Consider the following 24,565-nt stretch of genomic DNA (forward strand, 5'->3'; position numbering starts at 1 on the left):
CTTTTGGCCCGCCCCTGGCAGAACTCTTGGCAGGGAGGGGGAAGAAAAGGGGAAGGATAACCCTGAGGTGGGGATAGTTCCGACTCCCAGCCTGGAACCCCAGTGTGTATGGGCCGGGTGGGTATGTGCAGCCGGACCCCTGGGCTGGGGAGGGGAACAACAGCCGCTGACCAGCAGAGAACTGCTGCTCGGCGGGCTCAGTGCTGCCTGAGAGCTTGAGGAGAGGCGGGATGGCAGGAGGGCCCCGGATGCTCACCGCCCGGCATGACTCTCCATCCTGGGCTTCCGAAGACGTGGGGCTCCCCGGGGCTGGGCTTACCAGCTGCCCAGTGGCAGACCCCGCCTCTCAACTAGCCATCCCTTGCTTTTTGTCTTTTAAATAATGAATGAAAAAATGCCCCCAGAACAAAACACAAAAATGAAGTGGGAGCTGGGGGAGCAAAGGCAATCACACGGTTCTGCACCGGGACAGCAGCAGGCTGGGTCGGGGACCAGGAGGCAGTGGTGTAGCTGTGGCCTGGCTCTGGCCCACGGCGCCTCCCTAGTCAATCTCTTCTAGCCGTGGTCGCCTGAGCACTGACCTCTCCAAAGCCCCCTGGAGTTGTGGTCTCTTCTTCCCAGAAAACAGGGAAAGGAGGGGATGGCTTGAAGAGGTGCCTTGTGCACACCAGCCACCATCTCTCTGGCCAAGCAATGAAGAAGCAGCAGGCAAAAGAAAACAGGAGCGGTAATCAAAGGCGGTCAGTCGACAAAGGTGGCGGCTCTTGAGGCTGTCCGGTGGGGGCAGTGGGAGGAGGTACCACACTGGGGCCCTGGGGGGAGCCACTTGGGCCCTCTGCTGGCTTCCCATGGTGGCAGCGGCGGTGGCAAAGCCACTTGTGCTCTGAAGGAGAAGGCTGTGGCGGCAGTGACAACAGCAGCACCCAGCCTCAGAGGTGCTCTTGTAGAAAGTGCAGCAGCGTGATCTCGTAGTGTTCACCAGATTCGGGGCAGCGGATGCTGTGTCTCTCATTGGGGTAGATCTGGGCGGAGAGAGGAAGTGGCGCTGGTGGCACTGGGGACCCCTGCCCTTGCCATGGGCTCATCCCCTGGGCCTGCGGTTCCCCCGCCTTTCTGGCACAGGGCATTTCCCCTACAGCCTATACCCCGAGCACCTTCCTCCTGGAGAAGATACTCTGGAGTTGAGGGATCTAGGTTCAAATCCCACTTCTGACACCAACTTGCAACTCTGTATCTCCTGGAATGCAGCCCCCCATTTAAAAGCAGAGTCTCAGTGAGGGTTCATTAAGATAATGTTCATGAAACATGAAGCACCTGTATACTGGAAACGCATGAAAAAGTGGTCCGGCCTCTCTTTACCCTTTTGAATCTGCCAGTATTGGCTGTCCTTTCAGAAGATGCAATATATTGAGTTCTGCAGACAAAGGTGCTTGGAACCTCTCATCTTGTGGCCCTCTCTCAGAGCCATTTCCATTTTTCCAAAGGGCCATGGTTGAACAGCACATGCCATACTCTAGGCCTTGTGTTTCCAGTGCACTGCCCCTTGTCCTGGGGCTCTCTTACCATCCAGAGGGATCATGCCCAGGGAGGTATAGCAACATATTGGTGGCAAGGGCCCTGAGACCTGGTCACCAGCTGCCTATGCCCTTGTCCAGGCTGCTGCCCACTGGGTGGGTGGTGAGAGGGCACATGTCTCTTTTCTGGCCACAAAGCAAGGTCTCTTAAGGTGCTCATGGCCACGCTATCAACCCTCACTGTCCCCACGGGGACTCGTGAGACAGGTGTATAACCTGCTCCAAATTCTCCAAGAACCCAGCCCTTGTCTCTCACTGGGGCTGATGGATGGAAGGCCAGGTGGGCCCTTTCTCACTGCTTCCTGCCAGTAGGATGGGTTTCTGACCGTCTTTCCTTTCCAGCACCACTGCTGGAAAGGTTCACTGCCCAAGGAGAGCGCCAGACCACTCTGGGCCCCTCCTCTGCCCTTACCTTCTTTAATCCACTCCTGGGTGAATCACAAGTCTGACTGCACCATCCCTGCTCCAAGCTGGGCAAAGACTCCCAGCCTAATATCAATACCCATCCTCTCACATCCTGCTGCCTCTGCAGCCTCATGGGCCTCCTCCCACCCCAAGGCCCAGAGCCCGGACAGACCCTACTGCCATACACCCCTGCATATGCTGACCCCCTCCCTTCCACCCTCCCTCCTCATACCCCTCGTGCCACTCTGAGTCTCAGCCGCCCCCTTACTTCCTCTCCCTCTGGGCTGTGGGGACAGAGATGGGCCCATCAGGGTCCCCACTATGCTCTCAGCTCAGGGTCTGACATGAAAGACATGCCATGCAAACAAATAAGGCCTGGGGCTGGCAACTGGCAGATGCCACCTCCACCAACTCTCCTGTCCAGATATTTTGGGAGCTCTAGTGGCATAGTGCCTAAGGCATCTGATTGCTTGCAGAAGATTGGTGGTTCAAAGCCACCAGCCACTCCTCAAATGGAGCAATCTACTTCCGTAAAGATTTACAGCCTCGGAAACTCATCAGACGTCGCTATGAGTCAGAATCAACAGGATGGCAGTGAGTCTGGTTTTTGGTTCAACACAGAAGACTGAGTATCCTATTGCTGATGACATCGCCTCAAGCTCCATCTGCCCCAAGCTCATGGGCTCCCTCATCTCACTTCCAACAATCCTCCTGGCAGGCGGCGGAGGGCTGGCATCCTGGGCTGAGCCTATGTGCCCACTTCTTAGAGACCCATGTGGCCCTCACAGCCTCACTTTGAGGCAGGGGTTATAGTGCCAATTCTGCACATGGGGAAGTGAGGCCCTAGGTTAACTGACTTGACACCCAGGCCACAAGGGAGGGACCAGGAGAGAATGCAAGGGCTGGATCTGGTTGGCTCAGTCTCAAGCTCAGAAGGGAAATGCATGGTTCCATCCCACCACCCCAGCCTCTGGCCTGCTCCCTCCTCCTCCACCTGGATATCCACCACCCCAGTGCCCCCGTGCCAAGCAAACTCCTAATGCACTCTTGCCTTCTTGCCCCCTCTTAGGGAACTCTTCTTTGACCACCCCCCACCTCATCAGATGCTTTCAGCATCTTATGCATTTCCTTCAAAGCAAATTTCTCAGCTTGAAACAAGACCAACAACTGTGTGACTACTTTGGGAGGGATCAGACCAGGAGCAGAGCCAGTCTGCTCTATTCCCCAAGAACTCTTGGCACCATGTGCTGGATAAGCGGACGAGGGAATACCAAGACATGGGGTCAGTGGAGACAAGGAGTCAGTTAAGCATGGGAATGTAGGTAAGGGTGGGGGCAGGGACGGGAGGAGGGAAGAGAGCCACATGCTGGGTGGGGGATGACTCTGCTCTGGCAGCCAATCCTCTGGGAGGGGATTCCGGGCATGGCCCCCTTCCCTAGAGTTCTGCCAGTTCCTGGGGTGGGCAGGGCAAACCCAGGAGCCACCCACCTGGAGCTGGTACGGTTTTCCGGCTCGGATCAGCTGGGAGACCAGGAAGTTGGTGTGGAAAAAGTGCACGTTCTCATCCAGAAAGCCATGGAGAATAAGAAGGCGGTTGGGCCTGGAAGATAGGGTGGGACGAGAGTTGGGAGGCCAGGGCCCGCCTGCCATCTCCTTTCGCCCTGAATCAGCAATGTAGGGGTTGGGCCCCAGCTCACAGCAGCCTCCAGGCCTGGAGTGTGCCTGTATGTGGGCATCTGTGCGTGGAAAGGTCCATCCCTGAGCTAGAAAACCTTCCAGAACAATACTCCAGAACACAAAGCTGAGAAGGTCCTAGACCTTCACTGTCACCATGACCACCACCATCACGATCACCACCATCATCACCAACCATTACCATGGTTGCTGTCCAACCCAGGAGCCAGCAGCCACATGTGGCCACTGAGCACTTGAGTTGCGGCCCAAGTGAATGAGGACCTGGAGTTATTTTTGTTCATTAAAATAATATCCTGTATCATGGTGGAATTCATCTAACATAAAAGGAACCACAGTAAAGTGAACCACTCAGTGGCATTTAGTGCATTCACGATGTGCAACCCCCACTGCCATCTGGTTTCGGAACAATGTATCCCTGTAAAGTCAAAGCCTGCACCCACTGAGCAGTCTCCCTCGCGTCCACCCTGCCCAGCCCCATCTCCCTTCTGACTGTGTGGCATTATCCTCGAAGTTTGCTTTAATGAACAAAAACGTGAGGTGAAATGGCCTCTCGTGGACAGTGGTTTTCTAGTGTGGCTGTTTGCAGGACCCCCGGGTGAGGGGCCAGGATGGTATTCTAAGCTCCCCTCCCCCTGCCAAGAAGCACAGCACTGAAGGTGTGGGGTATAGGGCAGAAATGAGCCCGATGGAGGTGCACCAGGACAGGACATGGCACTGTTTTCTTCCCACCAGAGAAAGAGGCCAGCACTCAAACAGACAGGGGACATCGGAGCTGTTCAGTGAGCCTGGCTGTTGCAGGCATGTGAACCAGCCCCACAGCATCACCACACACAGGACTGAGGTGGAGCCTGACGATGGGGCTTGTGCTGTGGGGGTCACACTCACAAGAGTGCTCTGGGGAGCCTGCAGGGGGGCTGTGGTGGATCTAGCTCCTTCTGTCCTCAGGCACCCCTGGGCACTTGCCCCCCCACCACGGGTGCAGTGTCGAGGGCCAGCGGACAGCCTGGGGACAGGGCTTCGAGGCACACATTGGGAGAGCCACCTGCCCAGATCTTGGGAGCACTGAGGGGGCATCAGGACTCAACTTTGTGGTTCAGTGGTGGAGACGGCTGGGGCAGGGCATTGGGGTCTGAACAGTGACTGTGGGGCCATGGCGGGAGTGCCTTACTCGCTGGGCAGCTTCTCCACGTGCAGGGCCACGGAACCCGCCTCGTAGCCGTGCTGGTTGTTCTCGGGGACGTCCATGTAACGTTCCGTGTACCCCGTGTCATAGGCCATCCAGATGGTGACTGGGGCGCCCGCGATGGCCACCTGAGAGATGTGGTGGGCGGGTGGAGAGAGATGCGTGCATCAAGCCAGGAGCCTGCCCACCAGTCGACCTGGCCCGGGGCCTGGGGGAGCGCTGCATGCATATGGAGTGAACATCCGGGGGGGGGGGAGGGCAAAGTAGGAGCGTTGCCCAGGGGCTGCTCTGGGCCTGTCCGCAGATGGGCGTGGGTGCCTGCTGTGCAGCCCTCCCGGGGCCAAGGGACCGCGTCCCGCCCTCTGCCGCCGCCTCCTCATCGCCGCCGCCGCCCCATGCCCTTGGACAGTGCCGGCCGGCCGGGGTCCCCTCCCCATCGCCTCTGCACACTGCGCCCCACCTCTGCCCCTCCGAGGCTGGTCCCGGGCTCAGCCTGCCACAGAGAGCTGCTGGTGGGGTTGGGTGCAGCCGGAAGCCGTCCTGGGATCAGCAGCGGCAGGCAATGAGGAGGGGGGCTCGTCCCTGCGGGGCCACTGCGGGGAGAAACAGCCACGTGGCGAGGCCGCGACCAGGCGCCTCCCCCAGGATGGGCTCCGAGGGGTCTGGGCCAAGGGCAGGGGCAGGGAGGGCGTGGCTGAGGCCAGCCCTGGAGGGGCCCACCTTGAACACCTGGGGCTTGTGGATCAGCCCCATCAGCGAGAGGAAGCCACCGTAGGACCAGCCATGGATAGCGACTCGGCTGAGGTCGATGAAGCCGTACTTCTCAGCCACGAACTGCAGGCCTTCCACCTGGTCCTCGATCTCCACTTGGCCCTGGGGACAAGGCCACCCTGCTCAGCCACCTCCTCTTGGGCAGGCCCCTGCAGCCCCATCACCACCCTCCCCAGCATGGAGCCATCCCTTCTCTGTCAAACCCTGCCTGCTCTCTGCTGTTGTGTCATCAAGTCGGACCTGACTCCTAGTAACCCTTCCTTGGGTTTCTGAGGCTGTATCTCTACAGAAGTAGATTGCCCAACCTTCCTTCTAAGGAGTGGCTGGTGGGTTTAAACTGCCAGCCTTTTAGTTAACAGTCAAGTGCCTTAGGCACTACGCCACCAGAGCTCCTGCCTGCCCTCTAGGCCACCATAAGCAACAGGTATCACTATTGTCACTACTACCACTACTGTCACCACAACTACCACCACTATCATCACCACTACCACTACCATCACCATAACCACCATCACTCTAACCACCACCATCACCATGACCACCACCACCACAGCCACCACCATCACTATCCCCACCATCAACATAACCACCACCAGCATCACCACCAGCATCACCGTCATCACAACCACAGCCATTACCACCACTACCGTCATCACCACTATTACCACTGTTATCACCATCACTATCACCCCCCACCATCAGCACCACCACCACCACCATCACTACTACCATCATCACCATAACTAGCGCCATCACCGCCATCACTGTTACGTGACCACAATCACCACCACCACGACTATCATCACCACCATCACCACCACCAGCATCATCACCATCAACTTCACTATTAACATCACTTCTCCAGGCACTGGTTCCTGTCTGCTCCAGCCTTGGGCACCTCTGCCCCCGGGACAGCTTGCTGACTGGTTTGGAATGACTAATGTACCTGGCTTTGCCTGAGTCACAGTCTCTCCTATGCCTTAATTTCAGGAACCGGGGGTGTATATCTGTCTCTCCATGGGGTACAAAGCAGAGCTAAGCAGCAAAACAAGATGCTCCCCCTTGGTGTCCACAGGGGTCCCCACTTCTGCCCAGGACTGCCCTTCTGAGGCTGGTCCCCAGACCCACTTCCAAACCCTGAGCCCACGTGACCCAGTTTCCCGTCATGGTGCAGTGGGGGCCACGGCGATGTGGAACAGAAGTTACCATTTGATTTTTCAGGGCCCCTTCGAAGCGGAGGCCCCGCTGACAGGAGCCCCTGCCATCAATGACCACCACAGCATAGCCCAGGGATGCCAGAGTGTTGAGCCGCAAATACTTGACCCCTTTGAAGGAGTTGTTCACGAGCTGCACCTGTGGGAGGAGGCCAGGTGAGAGAGGAGTGGCAGTGAAGGTCCTCTGCAAGGAAGGCCATGGTGCTCTGGGCGAGCAGAGGGAGATGCAGGACGGGCAAGCCGGCCAGAACCAACAGATGCTCACAAGCCTAGTCAAAAGGCAGCTGCTGCACTGAGCCCCGCTCCTAGAGACCCAGTGCGTCGGAGCAGCACCGCACCCCACGGGCTCTCCATGGCTGGTTTCTGGGAAGCACAGCACCAGGCCCTTCTCGGGCACCTGAGTGGACACTAAGCTCCCACCTTTTGGTTAACCTTCGCACTGCCCAGGGACCCCAAGCCTAGTCACAACATCATCTCGGTATTCATCACGAGAGCTGTGGGGGGCCCTGGAAGAGCTCTGGGGCTAGGGGGAGTGAAAAGGTCACAGTGAGGCCCACTCTGTGCCAGGGCCTGTGCTGTGGGCATATCATGGAGGGAGAAAGTCCCAAGTCAGGTTCTGCCTGAGCCCAGGCTGCAGAGTCAGCCTCCCTGTAAGCCTCCTCATCACCTTGTCAGCCACACCACCTGTTCACCACACACTAAGCTTCAGAAACAAACACACACAACTGATGGGGCACATGGGAGGCTGGGGGACACTGATTTTCTCTGTGCAGTTTGCCTTACACGGGCATTACTGGTATTTGGGGCCAGATCATTCTTTTGGTGGGGGGCCTCCTGTGCACTGTAGGGTTTTGGGCAGCATTCCTGACCTCCACCCATTCCCAAGCACCTCCCAAGTTGTAACAACCAAAAACATCCCCAGACATCTCCAAGTCTGGGTGAGAACCCTGTCAACCTGCCTGCCTTTCTAGGCCCCTTCTCAAAGAACAGAGCCCTGAGCCACCTGGTGACTAGGTGTGGCCCTGGCCTGGGGCCAGCAGACACACTGAGAGAGTGGGGGCAGGTCACTGTGGGGTGGACAAGGCATGTAGCCTCACTCAGGACAGGGAGGCTTTCCAAAGGGAAGGGGGAAGGCCTGTCAGCGAAGGTGGGGTGGCCCGGGGAGGGGAAGGTGCAGAGACGCGGACAGTGGGGGCCCCAGAGCCTTGTGTGCTCGGGACGTGGGGGCGAGAGGAGCGGGCACTCACCTGTGGGCCTCCGTACACAAAGAGGACGGTGGGGTGTTTCTTGCCTGGCTGCACGGCGTGGGGTTTGTAAATCATGCCATAGAGCTGCACGTCAGAGCGCGTGTGGAAGTGGAAGATCTCCGGAGGCACGTAATCTGGGGGGCAGCCTGCGGGGGACACACTGGTGGGTGCCACGTGGGCCGGAGGGTGCCCAGGTGGCCTGTCAGTGGGACCCATGTCTGGCCAGCACTAACAGGCCACTGCCTCACCCAGGCCTCAGTAGGTTGAGTAGGTAATACCCTGGTACTGTCCCAGTGGTTTAAAAAGCAGGGTCCCAGGGCCAAGTAGGACTCTGGGAGTGACCAGGCCCCAAACGCTGTCCTGGTGGACCCAATGAAACTTCCAGCGGTTTCCACAGCAGCATGGTAAGGAAGAGTTGTTGCTAGTTGCTGTCAAGTCAATGCTGGCTCACAGTGACCCCACGTGTGCAGAGAACTATTCCATAGAGTTTTCAAAGCTGTGATGCTTTGGAAGCAAATTGCCAGGCCTTACTTCCAAGGTAGCTCTGGTAGCGTGGTGCCTAAGGCACTTGACTGCTAACCAGAAGGCTGGTGGTTCAAACCCACCAGCCACTCCCTGGGAGGAAGGTTGGGCAATCTACTTCCTTAGTGATACCACTCCTGAAACCCAAGGAGGGGTTACTATGGGTCAGATTCAACTCCACGGCAATGGTTGCATTGCGTTTACTTCCAAGGTGCCTTGGGGTGGGTATGAACTGCCAACCCTTTGGTTTGCAGCTGAGCACTCAAACCACTGTGCCACCAGGGCTCCAAAGGAGGACACAGAAGTGTAGGTAGGGGCAGGATAGCGTTTTCTGTGAGGGGTCAGGGGGTGCATGTGTTCAGCTTTCGGCCACACAGTCTGCTTTAACGACTCCACTCTGCCCCTGCAGAACCGGCTGCCACAGAGGGTCTGTCAAAGTGGCCGCAGGTGGCCCTTGGGCTGACTTGACCTGACCGGTGGCCCTGCTGTCCAGCCTTCATTGCATCTCAGAAATCACAGCCTGGTATGGATTGAATTATGTCCCTAAAAATGCATGGAAATCCTCATGCCTGTACCTGTGGTTGTAATCTTTCCTGTGATGTTAATGAGGCAGGATTAGTGGAGGGTGTGTCTCTTTGGAGACATGAAAGAGACTGAACAGGCAAGCAGAGCAGAGATGAAGGAAGATCAACGCCAAGCCACGTGAAGCTGTCTAAAGGACCTGGGCTCACAGATGATGAAGAGAGACAAAGACCTTCCCCCAGAGCTGACGGAGAGAGAACCTTCCCCTCTTTCCCCTCGAGCTAGACTGTGGGCTTCTAGCCTCCCGAACTGGGAGAGAATAAATCTGTTAAAGCCCCACCCACAGTGTTTCTGTTAGGACAGAGAAGTGAGACACAGCCTGCCTGGTGGCAGGCCTGGGAGCGGGTTGGGGCCCTTGGTTACTGGGGGAGGAGGAGCAGGCGGGGCCAGGCGGCCACTGCCGCCCCCCCAGGATCTGGAGATTTCAGGCCCTGCGATGAGCGCTGCAGCAGCTGCTGTGCAGGCGGCTGACTGGCAGTGCCCGTGTGTCGGGGTGGAGCCGTGCCCCACAGGCTCTCAGCAGCTGGATTTTTAGGAGGAGACTGCCAGGCCTTTCTCCCAAGGCGCCTGGTGGACTCGAACCTCCGACCTTGGTTAGCGGCTGAGTGCTTTGTCACTTGCACTTCCCAGGGGCTTCCCTCTGATGACCAGGCTCAGAAAACAGCACAGTGCTGCCTGGTTGAGGGCAGGGAGGGACTCGGTGGGTGCTGCAGCCGGCAAAGGCAGGCGGGATACTCACTGGCTGCCTCCATCATGCTGGCCCAGAAGCGCGGCTGCTTGTGCAGGGGGTCGCTGTCGGGGCCACCCAGCTTGTAGACGTGCACGCAGGGTGGCGTGCTCACACTGCTGTAGTGGCTGACGAACATGTCGAAATTCTGCAGGGGAGGTGGGGTGTCAGGAGCAGCACCGGCGGGCTCCCCTTCTCATTGCCGCCTCCTCCTATGCCCATCACCCGCCAACGCTCATCAAGCACGTATAAGATGTTCACTGCACACCAGGGGATGTGAGTCTCACGGTGCTTTGCTCACACGGTGGGAGCCACTGGCAGCACCACCGGACAAGGAGAGGGCCGCCGGCAGTGCCGCCACTCTGCAGGCAAGGAAACCAAGGCCAAGAGAGCACAGTCCTTGGCTGGGAGCACCCAGGTAGCAACTGGTGACCCAAGGGACAGGTCCTGGCGTCTGAGGCACGGCTGCTGCTGTTCTGAACGGGACGCCCTGCACATAGATGCCAGACTTGTGGAACATGCATTCTAAGAGGTGTACCTCCTAGAGTGGCAGCATGGAGGCAGGCATGGGACAGCCTCCCAGCAGCTCCATCCCCTGCTACCTGTCACCCTCCCCAACCTGTTTGGTGGGGGTGCAGCCACCTCTTGGGCTGTCATGAAAAGAAAGGTGATCATGCCCTCGGAAGCCACCCCAACAGCTGTGCAGAGATGAATGTCAGGATGGACACAGGGACAAATGCAGGGGTGGACACAGAAAGGGATGCATGAACATGAGGACAGACTCAGGGACAGAGACATGGATACAGGGATGGACATGAGGGTGGATGCTGGGTCTGATGCACAGATGCAGGAGTGGACATGGGACTGACGTGGGAACAGACGCAGGGACACAGAGACGTAAGGATGGACGCCGAGTGGCTGCACGAACATGAGGGCAGATGCTGGACTAGACGTGGGGACAGACACAGGGACATAAGGACAGACAATAGGACAGATGCTAGGGTGGACGTGGGGACATAAAGACGGACAGAAGAGTGGATGCTGGCGTGGATGTGAGGATGGATGCGGGAACATAAAGATGGACAGAAAGACGGATGCTGGGGTGGAAGTGGGGAGAACGCAGGGACATAAGGACGGACAGAAGGGCAGATGCTGGGTGGCTGCAGGATGATAGCTGTGGGGCATTGGCAGGGCCCACCTGGCTCATGGAGCAGCTGTGGGAGAAGCCAGGCGTAGTGAGGCGCACGATCTCACCAGCCTCCTCGTAGCTGACCACGTAGAGATGGTGTTCCAATGGCGTGTCCTTGGTGGCCTGGAAGTACACCAGCTTCGTCTCCTCATTGACCCAGATCTGTGGGGATGAGGCTCCTGTTTTATAGCCTGGCCCAGCCCCTGGGAAAACTTGCTAGAACGTGCACTCTGAGAGATCGGGGTTGCACCCTGTACTACCCAGAATGGCAGCACCCAGGCCCTTGTGGTGGGGAGGGGCTGATGCCCAGCCGAGGGCTGCTCCCCCAGCTGCTCCCCCTCCCCAGTGACCCAGTGAGAGACAGGGGACCTGCCTCTCCTGCTGTGGCCAGGCCTGCCAGATCTCTGAGATGTATGGACTGACTGCTGGGCCAGAGCAGGCCCAATCTCAGTGGGCTACCTTGACGTTCTCTGCAGGGTTGGAATTAGAACCCAAGTGCTGAATCAGGGTGCTGGCAGCTCTGGAGCTGGGGCGTCAGGGAGTGGGCATAGGTGTGGGACAGAGGCTGGAAGGACATTTGGGCCCGGGGACCTACCAGACCCCCATAGCAGCCTACACCTACATGGTGGCCTGAGCCCCAGCCACAGGCGAGGGCCTGACTTCACCATGTGCCTTGATGACTATGCCAAAGGACAACTGCTGCCCTTGAGGGTGCACATGCCCAACCCCCTCTCAGATGGAACTGATACAAAGCTTGGTGGGGACTGAGGACCCAGGTCAGACTTCATATAGAGTGGCAGCTCACACTGTGTCCAGGGCCTGGGGGTGGGGTCCCTGGAGACACCAAGGCTGTGACTTGGAGAGGTGGGGGTGGCTCCTGCCTGGCATGACTGACTATGCACACCCACGTGAACACATGGGCATGCATGACGTGTGTGTGCGTGTGTGTACTTGAGCACATGTATACAAGAACATGTGCATTTACACGTACATGTGTGTGTGTACATATGGGCAAGCAGGGGTGGTGGGTGGGTGCATGGAAAATCTACCTTGGAGCCGTGTCTGGCTAAGACCTCCCACTCGCCGCTGGTCAGAGCGACCTCCTCCTTAATGGGGCACTTAAATTCATCTGGAAGGAAAGAAAGGACACAGGTGAGGGGGCTTGGGACTCTGCAACAGCGACCACAGGCACTGAGGCCAGTCCCCTCCCAGCACACGGCTGCAGAATCCACAGACCCCGGGGGCACAGGCCAGGCAGAGGTGGGCGGGCTGGCCCAAGACCAGACCCCTGGGGCACAGGCCAGGCAGCGGTGGGCGGGCTGGCCCAAGACCAGAAACGGCTCCAGGGCTGTGGAGTGGGTTCCCGTCACACAGATGGTGGGGCTGGTGCTTCCTGAGAAAACCAGGCACCTGGGACTTCACCAAAACATCCCCGCTCTAGAGCCCTGTGCAGGCCACACCAAATGTGCCCATGCACCGAAAAGGGCAGAGGGGCTGCTCTTTGAACATGCTATGGCTGTGAAGGGCCAGACAGTGTTGAACCCGTGATGCCGTCAGCCCCTCAGAAAGTGTCGGATGAGGGCAAGTCAGACCCTCTCAAGCCGCCCTTCCAACTCGCTGACTATTTGAACCCACCAGCTGCTCCATGGGATAAGGAAGAGGCAGTCAGTCTCCACGACGATTTACTCTGCCCTACAGGTCACTCTGAGAAACTCCAGCGGTGCAATGGTTAAGGCATCTGGCTGCTAACCAAAAGTACCATGGTTCATAACCGCCAGTGGCCCCACGGAAGAAAGGTGAGGCAGTCTAGCCTGCTTCCATAATAAAACCCAACGAGAGTTGCTGTGAGTCGGAATGGACTGGATGGCAGCCGGTTTGGTTTATTTTTTGGTACAGAGGTCACTATGAGGAGCTCTGGTAGCATAGTGCCTAAGGCAGCTGACTGCTAACCAGAAGGCTGGCAGTTCAAACCCACCAGCCACTCCTCGGAAGGAAGACTGGGCAATCTACTTCCATAGAGATACTGCCTTGGAAACCCAAGGAGGGGTCACTGTAAGTCGAATCAAATTGACGGCAGTGTTTGGTCACTATGAGTTAGAATGGACTCAATGACAGTGGGTTTGGGGTTTTTTTTTTTGGTTTATGACACTTAAGATAATGCTCCCAATTATTTTTGACTTATTGGCAGTCTCCCTCACTAGAATGTTCCACAAGAGCAAGGATTTTTCTTTTTCTTTTTTTCCATTTATAACCCCAGCACTTAAATCAAGTGTTGGACATTTTTTCTGTAGATGGCCACAGAGTAAGTATTTGTGGTCCAGGGGACGTCTCTGTCCTCACGACTCAACTCTGCTGCTGCAAAGCAAAGGCAGCCAGAGATAAATTTGTAAATGAGTGGGTGTGGCCATGTACCAATAAAACTTTATTTACAAAAACAACCAGCAGACCAGATCTGGCCTAGAGGCCAGAGTCTGATGACTCCTGGTCATGAGAAGGGCCTGAGTCAAAGGAGCTCAGCTGCCAAATGAGTGACTAGCTATTTAGAAAGGAGCCCTATGCCTTTACATGGGTAAGTGCCGGGCTGCCTGAAAGGTTGGCAGTTTGAAACCACCCAGTGGCTTCCAGGAGAAAGCCCTGGCAATCTGCTCGCATAAAGATGACAGCTTAGAAAACCCTATGTATGGGGCAGTTCTGCTGTCACATGGGGTCGCTGTGAGTTGGAAATGGCACCCATCAACAACTAGCTATGTGTAATCTCTACCAGCTCATGAACCACCTGCAGGAAAAGCCGACTTTGAGACTGGGGGGTTGAGCCACCTGAGGGAACGCCCTGGGCCTGGTGTGCTGGAGGATGGCGGCCCGCTCACCTTCCCCGGGGCAGAGGGGCTCGGTCCAGTCATAGCCGCGCTGCTTCAGCAGCACGGTGACTTTGTACAAGTGGCAGAAACCGGTCTTGCACTCGTTGGCGCGGATGAAGCAGAGCTCCCCCGCTCCCGGGGACTGGGGGAAGGGGTAGAAGATGTCGTGAACCTGTCCGAAGAGAAGAGAGAAGGCAGATCAGGAAACGGGCCAGGACTACCAGGCCAGGCCCCGTAGGGAGAGGGGGGCCCTGATGGCTGGCCAGGCTGAGGTGGAAGCCCGATGTGGTCCCTGGGGACTCTATCCCTCCCTGGCCTGGAGCTCCCTTCACCCAGGGGCCTACTCAGGCTAGCGGTGGCTGGTGCTCTGATGGGACCCCAGTGGCCCAGGCCCACAGACCTGCACTCCCGCCCTTACATTGATCCACACGTCGGTGACCTCCTCGTACACCACGTACGGCTGGGCGTGTGGGGGGACAGCCCTGGCGAACGCCACCCGCTGCTCCTCGCTCTCAGTGGCTGGGATGAACAGGGCTGGGGGCAGGAGGACGAGCCGGAGCCGCTGCTGGGGCCGGTCCAGGAACATGGCCCAGGCGCTGGGGAGTCGGGGCGGGGGGGGGGACAGAGGCCTCAGTGGCTGTAGGGGAGGGGCAGCGGCTTCCTTTCCTGACTCCACCTGCTGTAGGTGTCGTCAGATTGATTCCGACTCACAGCAACCCCGTGTGACACAGCAAACTACCTGTCCCATAGCTTCCTAGGCAGATCGGTGGAGTCGCTGGTGGGTTCAAACCACTGACCTCTCTGTTAGCAGCTGAGCACTTAATCGTTGCACCCCCAGAGCTCCTGGCCTCTGCCCACAACTGATCAAGTCCCTGGTGTGGCAGAGGTTCCCTGACTGACACTCACCCTCAGAGAAGACAGAACAGTCTCCTTAGTCCAAGTGTTCTGAAAACAATGCCAAATGCTGACGGAGTCTCAGAGCAACGTTTCACAAGCCTCATGACTTCTACCAAGTCCTCAGCCCCTGACACTAGTGCTGATTTTGTGTTTGGCTATAAACAGCAGAGGCCCTGGGCAGTACGACTGGTTAACACGGCTGGCTGCGAGTTGGAAAGCTGGCAGTTCAAGTTCACCCAGAGGCACCTTTGAAGAAAGGCCTGGGGCAGTGAAGCCACGGACTTAATGTGGCCCTTCCTACCACGGGCCCACGCAGATGTGTACAGAACCCGAAAGAGGGGACTGGTCAGTTTTCCCATCCACTAGGCTTAAAGGAGTCATGCCAGAGGCAGAAAGGGTGACCTCACTAGCACCAAGAAGAGATGGGAGCAGACTCTGTCCTTCAGACAGAGTCCCACAGACGGCAAGAGATGGTGAGAAGCAGGGGCTGAGAAACAGCAGAGGCAGCTGAAACAGGAGACAGTGCAAGAAAGCTGAGCAGAGTGGGGTGCCCCTGCACACTTACTGGTGGAGCTTAAGAGCTTTGTCACACTTACAGGAGCAGGGCAGAGGCCTGAGGACCAAGGACCAAGAGGCCGAGGGCCAGGAAGAGGCCTGTGGGCACAGCTGAGAAGAGGCTGCCCTGACCAAAGAACTGTATCCTGGGTCTTTGCTGATCCTGAATTATGACCTGCTACTGCCCTAACAAGCCCCATAATCGTGAGCACTGTCTGAATTCTGTGTGTCCATTACAAGTTATCAAACCCAGCAGAGAAGTAGTGAGTGCTGAGGGAGGGCTGGGGGTCAATGCGCTTCTGAAAACCAGCCCCTGAAGTCCCCATGGAGCACAGCGCTGCCCTGACACTCACAGGGGCACCAAGAGTGGGAGTCGGCTCGACAGCAACTGGTTGGTTTTTGGAATAAATGGGCAATTTTCAAAATTAAGTTTATTTTAAAAAGAGACATGACCACTTGTACAATAGAAAACTGGCATCTGAACATCAAGACGAAGCACCTGAAATCACACGAAATAGTGATGTGACCAGTTACTCCAAGTCAACTCTAACTCAGAGACCCTGTGCGTGCACGGCAGACTGTTCCGCGGGGTGTCCATGGCTGTGACCTTCAAGCAGACTGTAAGGCCTTCCTTTCTTGAGTGGCTTCAAACTGTCAACCTTTTGGTCAGTAGCCCAGTGCTGAACCATCTGCGTCACCAGGGACTCCAATCACACAGCAGGGAGATGAAATTCTAGTGAGACTCTGTTTTGTGCCAAAGGCACTGGGCCCAAAACCCGCCTCTGTTACAAAGAGAACCAGCAAGCACTGGGGCGGGGCTCAGCCCACTTGCTCTGTGAAGGGCCAACTAGTAAACATTTCCAGCCTTCCTAGACTACTCTGTTCAGGCTTCAGAGCCTGAAAACTGTAAGACTTAAGCAAATGAGTGGGGTTGTGTGTTAACAAAACTCCATAGACTCCAAAAAGTGAAACATCTCATTTCCCCACATGACAAGTATTATTCTTTGCCTGCGCTCCCCCCAATCGTTGAAGAATGTCAAATCTGCCCATCTGAGGATGCCATACAAAACCAGGCAGAGGGACAGACTTGGCCCTCAGGTTGGACTCTGAGCCCCTTGTATGCAAGAGATTTTCCTCCTCGATAGCAACAACCAAACCAAAAACGAAACCCACTGCCATCAAGTTGATTCTGACTCCCACTGGGTTTCCAAGGCTGTAAATCTTTACGGAAGTAGATTGCTTCATCTTTCTCCTATGGAGTAGCTGGTGGGTTTGAAACGCCAACCTTCCGGTTAGCAACCAAATGCCGCACGCACTACACCAGCAGAGCACCAGAAATAGCAGGGGTGCAAAGCGAATGGAAAAGGAACACAACTCTACGTTTTTAATTTTCTTATGGTCCAGTGACAGTAAACGATTAAGGCGCGTTTCTCACTCGAGTTACATGTTCACTGCAGGAAGCGCAGAGCTCTGCTCCACAGGCTGACTCTGACTTGGAGAGGAGGAGGAATGGGGGAATCTGCACCAATTCTTAAATTCTGGGCAGGAGTGACAAGTTGCTTCCTCTCCTGTTTCATTTGCCACGTATGTCATATGGTCAGGCCCAGCTTGAAAGGCCAGAGAAGCCCCCCTCCCGTGCCTGGAACAAAGGCGGAGAACAGGACACACGTCCGTGCTCCACGTTCATGACGACCCCAGGGAGCAGCCAGCGTCAAGGTCAGAGTAGGAACCCTTCACGATGTGACTCTGTTTTTCTGGGTACCAGGCTTACAGCCCAGTCTGCAAAACAGTAAAAATGTGCCAGTGGAACCACCACCAGGACTTCAAAGCCCAGGGCACTGCCTCCTGACTGCAGAGGCTTAGACGTGACCTCTGGAGGCAGGAGAGGCAGAGGGTGTACTGACAGAAGTCCGAGTGTGAGCTAGCAGGGTACCACGTCCTCGGCCATGCCAAGCAGATACTCACTATTTGCCGTCCCGGGTCCAGCCAGCCCTGGCGATGTACTCCACCTTTGGGAAGAGTGAGCTGAAGGGCTGCACCAGCTCCTTCTCCTGGGTTGAGACAATCTAGAAGGAAAGCAGACTCGGTCACAGTCAGCTGCCCGTGTGCGGCCTGGGGGATACGCATCCAACAGGGGTAAGCCAGGCGGCCACAGTGCCCAACTGGGCGGTGGGAAACCTGGAGCCGTAGAAAGAGTGATGTGAGAGCCTTGGCACATCACAGCCCCGGGATGGGGTGGCCTCCTTGAGGCTAAATGAGGGATGGCGCACACAGCATCTGTCCTGGAAGAAAAAGGAAGGCAGCCCAATTGGTATAGCACATGCCCACTCCAGGGTCCTGCCCGCCCGAAGGGCCAAGGAACCATTCCAAATGTCATGGGGGGTGGGTGGCAGGCTCCACATGGGGCTCTGCCAAGTGCTGTCACCAGCCTAGAGAGTCAGGCACCAGGTCTGTATGCCAGTGGGGGCGTCTGCGGGAAAATACAACTGCAGAGGATCTGTGTCCAACCCACCAGGCTGTCACGGCACAGCACGGCCTGAGCCTGCTAAAATAAAAAACTGTGCCCCATGCCCCAAATTACGAAAGCAAGTATACTCTGCTGTTGCAGCTGTCCAGTCAGCCTGACTCCAGAGACCCCACGCACAACAGAGCCCCATGCCAGTGGGTCCTACGCCGGCCCACGATGCCCGTGATGGGTTGCGGATCTGACCGCCGAGCTCCACAGGGATTTTCAGAAGTCAGTCACCAGGCCTGTCTTCCTAGTCCCTTCGTCTGGAAGCTCTGCTGAAACCTGTTCAGCGTCCTGGCAACTTGCAAGCCTCCATAGACAGATGGGTGGGGGCTGGGTGTGAGGTGCACTGGCCGGGAATCGAACCTGGGTCTTCTGCATTGTTGCTGTTATTAGGTGCTGTCAACTCATCTCTGACTCATAGCATCCCCTCTACGGGTTTCTGAAGTGGTATCTCTATGCAAGTAGATTGCCCAGTCTTCGTTCTGAGGAGCGGCTGGTGGGTTTGAACCACCAACCTTCTGATAACAGTCAATTGAGTGCCGTAGGCACTATGCCAGCAGAGCTCCTGCATGGGAGGCAGGAATTCTACTGCTGAACCACCACTGGCCCCAGAAGCACATTCGATCTTGTATTTGTTTCCAAAACATTTGTAAAAATTTGTTTTTGCAAAAATGCCCACAGGCTCTATCCGTTTGCTGGGGCCTCTCGGCCTCTGATGGGTGTGTGGGGTGTCTCCTGTGTTGCAGTCACATGTGTCCAGGGCTCTGTGAGGGCCTCAGGTGGTCCCCACCATGACTTTGCTGAACTTCACGAATCTCCCATGTTTGGTGGTTTCTGGAGAAAGCTGATTCAGCCTGGGTGCTCAGTGGGCTCAGGGGACAATGAGTCCCACGGGGCTGGTATGACTGATGGGTGGACTGGGCTCGCTGGAGCAGGGCTTGGTTATAAGAGGTGACTCCCCACAGGGACTCTTGGTTCGGACACCTCCTTGGAGCTGCTAGGTCTTGAACTCTGGCTCTTTCCTTGATGCTGACTGGGGGACAGGAGAGAAGGATCCAGGCCCCTGCTGGTCCCACCACAGCGGGGGGGCTTGGAAGGAGTCTGCAAGGATCTGCCCCAAGTGCCTGGGTGCTTCCCTGCCTGAGGTCTGGTCACCCAGACATCCGTCTGTGGAGGCCCAGTTCCATAAGCTCAGAAAGTAGAGGGTCCAGGCCTGGAGGTAACCACCCTTCTGAGGAAGCCTGAAGATGTCCCTGTGTCCCTCCCTGCAGGGGCCGCAGCTCGAACAAAGCACATTCATTGGCCTCATTTCCGTATAACTCCTGACCACCTGAGGAAGTGAGACAGGGCTCACCACCCCGTTTCTCAGACAAGGGAGAGACTGAGGTTCAGAGTGACGGCCCAGAAGTGGGTCTCTCACAACAAGCTTTCACACTGAGCACACCGGGCCACAGCCACAAGGAGTACCAGCCCCAGGAAGGTCATACGTCTGACTGTCCCGACTGCCAAGTGTGTCCCCCGACCTCTCCCCCCTCATCCCAAAGCCTCCCCAGGACGTGTAGCGCCTGCTTACCTTGCCCTGACTGTCCGTCTGAAATTCTGCCAGCTTCAAGGCAATCTTGGGATTCTTGCTGCCTACAAAGAACAAAAGCAAGGTGAGAGTCTGGCAGGTGCAGCCTGCATGTACCGAGGCTGAGTCTGTCCACTGTGCTACCCTTGGGCCCTGCCCGTTTTGCTCAGTGTCCTTTCTGCCTGCCTCCTGGGTATGTCCTGGATGAAGCCTGGCTTTGCTCTACGAAGCGTACAAACTGGCTCAGCAAAAACACACACAATGCAAAGGGCCCAGAAAGTAACTGAGGCCAGGGCCACAGGGGAAGCAAGTGGAGGCCGAGGCACGCACACCCAGCAGGCTTTGGTTCTGCTCCGCTGTAATGGGGGTCTGTGAACTGTTGCCCACAGGCCGCATCCGGCCTACTTTTCATTTTTGTAAGGCTTGCATACAAGGAATAAGTCTTCACATTTTTATTTTTGAATGGTTCAAAGAAAGAAAAAAAATAACCAAAGACTACTCTGTCACATGTGAAAACGAAATACAGTTCAAATTTTGATGTCTGTCAATAAAGTTTTATCGGCACACAGCCAAGCCCATTTGTTTACATATGGCAGCTCTTGGGCTACAATGGCAGAGATGAGCTGTTGAAACAGAGATCATTTGGCCTGCAAGGCTGGAAATATTTACCCTCTAGGCCGTCACAGAAACTGTTTGCTGACCTCTGAGCTCTGTGATAAAGCCTAAGCTGGGAAAGGGAAGGGTCTCCCAGGAAGGTTTCAAGTTCCAAAAAACAGAGGCTTCCCTGCTGGTGCCCGACCCCAGGCCCGGGGGTGGCACACTCACTGCCCAGTACCCCAAGGCCCCAGGTCACTGGTGCAGCCACACTCACCTGTCCTGGGGTACCGGTAGGAATCCGTCTTCCTTTCTTCTAGGGCAGGAGAAGGTACGTGAATGATCTCCACCTCGGACTCATCGACCTCTTCGTATAAGATTCGCAGTGTCTTGAGGCCTTCTGAACCTTAGAGGGAACAGGAGAAACTGCTGAACCCCCACAGGAACTGCTGCAGGGGACAGGACACAGCCAGGAGCCCCTGCTCTCAGGTCATATGGAGCACAGACGCACGGGGTGCAGACGCAGGTGGCTGAGCCTGGCATCCAGGGTGAGCTGGCCCAGAGCTGCTATACCCACCCCCAGTCCAACCAAGTACTAGACCTCAGGCCTGTCGCATCTCTGATCAGACCTGTTTCCTTATCTGTATGGTGCGAACACAAAGAGTGATTCCCAGCACAAAAAGGGCCAGGAGGTGGCCACATGCGCCATGGGCCATGAAGCAGCATCACAGTAAAAATCATGATGGGAGGTCATTGAACCCAGGTGTGAGAACAGCTTAAAAAGGAGGCGGGCAGGGGCAGTGAGTTCGTGTTTGTGGGGAGGGACAACTGAGAAAGGAGGGTGAGGGTGGCTGCATGACTCCAACAATGTCGTCTGTGTCACTGAACGGTGCACGGAGAAGTGGCAGAGCCAGCACATAGTGTGCTGTGTGTATCTCAACGACAAATATATCGTTAAAAAGAAAGGAAGCCAGCAGACCACTGGCACTGATGCCCAGGGACAAAGCCCACCGCCACTCCCTCCTCAGCATGCCCTCTCCTTCCTCAGCCACTAGGAGACTTCCTCTACACATTGACAGATGGAAGTTTCTAGAAGCAGCCAGACCACACGTCAGAGGCAGGGAAGCCTCACTGCACCTCCATGCTTGCTGTACGGACGGAGGACGGAGAGGCCGAGGCTCAGAGAGGTCACGCGGATCAGCAGCAGCGTGCTGGGGCTCGGGCTCAGGCCTAGGACTTCGCCCCTGTCAGGCATGCAAGGTCTCACGCCCCTCACCGTCTGTGAGCCAGGAAGGCCCCACGTGGGCTGCCATAGCTGAGAAACAGAGCAGGTTCCCCAGAATGGCCCTGAGGTGGCAGGGCTCCCACTACCTGACGTTCTGCTCAGGGACACAACAGATGGATCCTGAGAGAAAGGGGGGAAACTGTGGAACAGAGCCTCAGACTCTCAAATCCAGACCTACTGGACCCACAGGAGCTGGAAGACTCCCGACTACAGTCAGGTTACTCTTCCAACCCAAATGATCCGATGTCACCTTTAAACTAACAGTTTAGCTCAAAAAGTAGGCACTCTTGAGTATTTCGTTCTTTTGAAAGCTCTTATCTAAGACCAGGTGTGCAGTGGCTATTCTAAAGCCCAGACGAGAAGGTGGGGGGTGGGGGTGGCAGGGAGCTTCAGTCAACAGGAGTGAAGCAACCAGAACAGAAACCATGAGAACACTGGCACCACGCGAAGGACGAAACCAGAGTCACCGATCGGTACATCGACAAACTGCAGACTGGGAGCAGGCTTGCCTGTGTGTATTTTCACCAAAAATGAAATATGAATAACAAAAGACATATAGCACCAGAGGCAGCCCTGTGGCACAGGTACAGAAAAAGGAATTACAACAAAAGGGACAGGTATCTGTTCCCACACCATCCAGGGGACTTTCTCAAAGGGGCCTTTGAACTACTGTGGTCTAGAATGGAGTCCCTGGACGGTGCAAATCATGAACATGCTCAGCCGCTAACTGAAAGGTGGAGGCTTGAGTCGGCCCAGAGCTCCTTGGAACAAAGGTCTGGCAACCTCCTGAAAACTCAGTGAAGCACAGTCTGCTCTGATACAGGTGGGGTCGCCATGTGTCAGGGCTGACTTGATGGCAGCTGGTTTTTAAACACACGTATATGCATGTAACAAAGAGGCTGCCATTTTAAGCGTACAATTCAGTCAACTAACTATACTCACCGTGTTGAGTGACCATCACCACTACCCGTCCCCAAACATTATCCTTCCAACAGGAACTCAGCACCTTCCGCAGGCCTTCGGCCCTTCTTCAGCAGGCCCCTCCCCCCAGCCCGTGACCTCTGGTCACCTGTGGTCTCTACGCACCTACCTACCCCAGACATTTCACACAAGTGGGAGCACGTATGTCCTTTGGTGTATGACTAATTTCACTTGAGCCCTCATGGCACAGGGCTTAAAGCACTTGACTGCTAACTGAAAGGTCGGCAGTTTGAACCCACCAGCTGCTCTGTGGGAGAAAGATAAGGCAGAATGCTTCCATAAAGATTATAGCCTTGGAAACCCCATAGGGCAGTTCTACTCTGTCCTCTACAGGTGTTACGAGTAGGAAACAACTCAGGACAGTGGGTTTTTTTTTAATTTATTGTGATTTGGGTGAAAGTTGACAGAGCAAATTCATTTTCTATAGAGCAATTCATACATTTTATTTCATGACATTGACTGCAATTCCCTACAATATAACAGCTCTCGTCCCACTTCCTCCCTGTGATGACCTCTTCCCTGTGTCCTCCTTTCCTATGCACTTCTGCCCTCGAGGGCAGTGGTTTAATCCCAACGTTGTCAAGTTCATCTGGGTGGTAGTGTGCATCAGGACTTCATTGCTCTTTCTGGTGCGTAACATTCCACTGCGTGGACACACCACATCATGTCTGTCCGTCATCTACTGACGGCACTCGGGCCGTTTCAGCCTTTGTCTACTGTGAACAGTGGTACAGGGAACATTAGTGTGTTACTGTGGGGTGCTGTCAATTGCGACTCATTCCGACCCTGTAGATGGAGGAGAGCTGTCCAGTAACTTTTCCTAGGCTTCACCTTTACCAGAGCAGATGGCCAGGTCTTTCTCTTGTGGAGCCGCTGAGTGGGTTCAAAGTGCCAACTCTCTGGTCTGCAGCCCAGTGCCTCCCCGCTGTGTCACCAGGGTCCCTGCACACTGGTGTCCACAGCCATCACGCTGCCTCAGCCCCTCACTTCTATCTGCGTGGGTGGCTCTGGTTTCCCACTCACAGAAGGAACTGAAAGCCTCCCTTGAGTCGGCTCAGGTGAAGGCGGTGTGAACGCGCTGTGAGCTACTGGGACGCAGCTGCCACACAGCCTGCTGCAGTGGATGGTGACCTGGAGTGACTGAGACTTGAACTCGGCAGCGATGGCCACGTCCCCCCTGGAGAAACACTAATGCGCTAAGGCCACAGGGAGTCAATTAGCAACAGAGACGTGGCCAGGCTCATCCAGGAGCAGGGAAGCATGGCTGGGGTGTGTGTGAACAAGGTGACCTCAATTCTGCTGCTATTCACTGGGCCCAGGAGCTGAGGCTGCTGACCCGTCCCAGGAAACAACGTCCCCAGGCTTCAAGGACGGACTCTGGTTGACTGAATGAGGGAGGAAATGAGACGCCCCTGCTTGTTGTGGCAGAAACCCAGAGACACAAAAGGCCCCAATGAGCCAGCTTCTTTCAGAAACTGCTGGCAATAGCCACTGATATTTCAAAAGAAAATGTCTTCCACTCGGCCTTCTTAAAGCTACGGGTTTTCTCCACTGTGGGCTTCTCTGGAGGAGCACTGCAGACGTGGGTCCCAGATCCTTGGCTGGGTGGGGTGTCCTGTGCACTACAGGGGACTGAGCAGCATCCCTGGCTGCACCCACTCCATGCCACAAGCACCCCAATACCCACCCTCAGCTGTGACAAGGCAGAATGTCTCTAGACCTGGGCAGATGTCTCCTGGGGGGGTAGACCACCCCCTAGATGAGAACACCGAGGGACTCTCAGAATCTCTACCGGGTGTGCGCATGAAGATGTGCACAGTGTTGTTTGTGACCCCCAAAGCAAAACCCAAACCCAAATGGAAACTACCAAAGCGCCCACCAATGTTGTTGTTGTCGTTAGGTGCTGTCGAGCAGCACCAGCTCAGTGACCCCGTGTACAGCAGAAGGAAACCCTGCCCAGTCCTGACCCCGCGGATGGCGGGAGGAAACACCGCGGGTCCTGACCCCGCGTTCGGCGGGAGGAAACATCGCGGGTCCTGACCCCTGTACGGTGGGAGGAAACATCGCGGGTCCTGACCCCGCGTACGGCGGGAGGAAACACCGCCAGGTCCTGACCCCGCATACGGCGGGCGGGAGGAAACACCGCCAGGTCCTGACCCCGCGTACGGCGGGAGGAAACACCGCCAGGTCCTGACCCCGCGTAC

At 56.2% G+C, this 24,565-nt stretch overlaps 1 protein-coding gene across 1 annotated transcript in view; it reads right to left on the bottom strand.

Annotated features, from left to right (window-relative positions):
- Positions 1 to 929: 929 nt before the first annotated feature.
- The window catches only part of DPP9 (dipeptidyl peptidase 9), a 56,814-nt gene continuing 33,178 nt past the window's right edge, over positions 930 to 24,565 (bottom strand). Inside the window, exons 9-22 of the mRNA XM_007951057.1 lie at positions 20,373 to 20,501; positions 19,505 to 19,566; positions 17,385 to 17,485; positions 14,386 to 14,563; positions 13,977 to 14,139; positions 12,159 to 12,238; positions 11,119 to 11,271; positions 9,933 to 10,068; positions 8,090 to 8,235; positions 6,835 to 6,981; positions 5,578 to 5,730; positions 4,843 to 4,985; positions 3,468 to 3,579; positions 930 to 1,022 (exon numbers count right to left, since the gene is read on the bottom strand). Of these exons, the coding sequence (XP_007949248.1) occupies positions 930 to 1,022; positions 3,468 to 3,579; positions 4,843 to 4,985; positions 5,578 to 5,730; positions 6,835 to 6,981; positions 8,090 to 8,235; positions 9,933 to 10,068; positions 11,119 to 11,271; positions 12,159 to 12,238; positions 13,977 to 14,139; positions 14,386 to 14,563; positions 17,385 to 17,485; positions 19,505 to 19,566; positions 20,373 to 20,501 (1,796 nt within the window). The remainder of the gene's footprint in view (positions 1,023 to 3,467; positions 3,580 to 4,842; positions 4,986 to 5,577; positions 5,731 to 6,834; positions 6,982 to 8,089; positions 8,236 to 9,932; positions 10,069 to 11,118; positions 11,272 to 12,158; positions 12,239 to 13,976; positions 14,140 to 14,385; positions 14,564 to 17,384; positions 17,486 to 19,504; positions 19,567 to 20,372; positions 20,502 to 24,565) is intronic.

Source organism: Orycteropus afer, unplaced genomic scaffold, assembly GCF_000298275.1.
Source record: "Orycteropus afer afer isolate SDZICR_OR568_19922 unplaced genomic scaffold, OryAfe1.0 scaffold00291, whole genome shotgun sequence".
Taxonomy (NCBI): Eukaryota; Metazoa; Chordata; class Mammalia; order Tubulidentata; family Orycteropodidae; genus Orycteropus; species Orycteropus afer.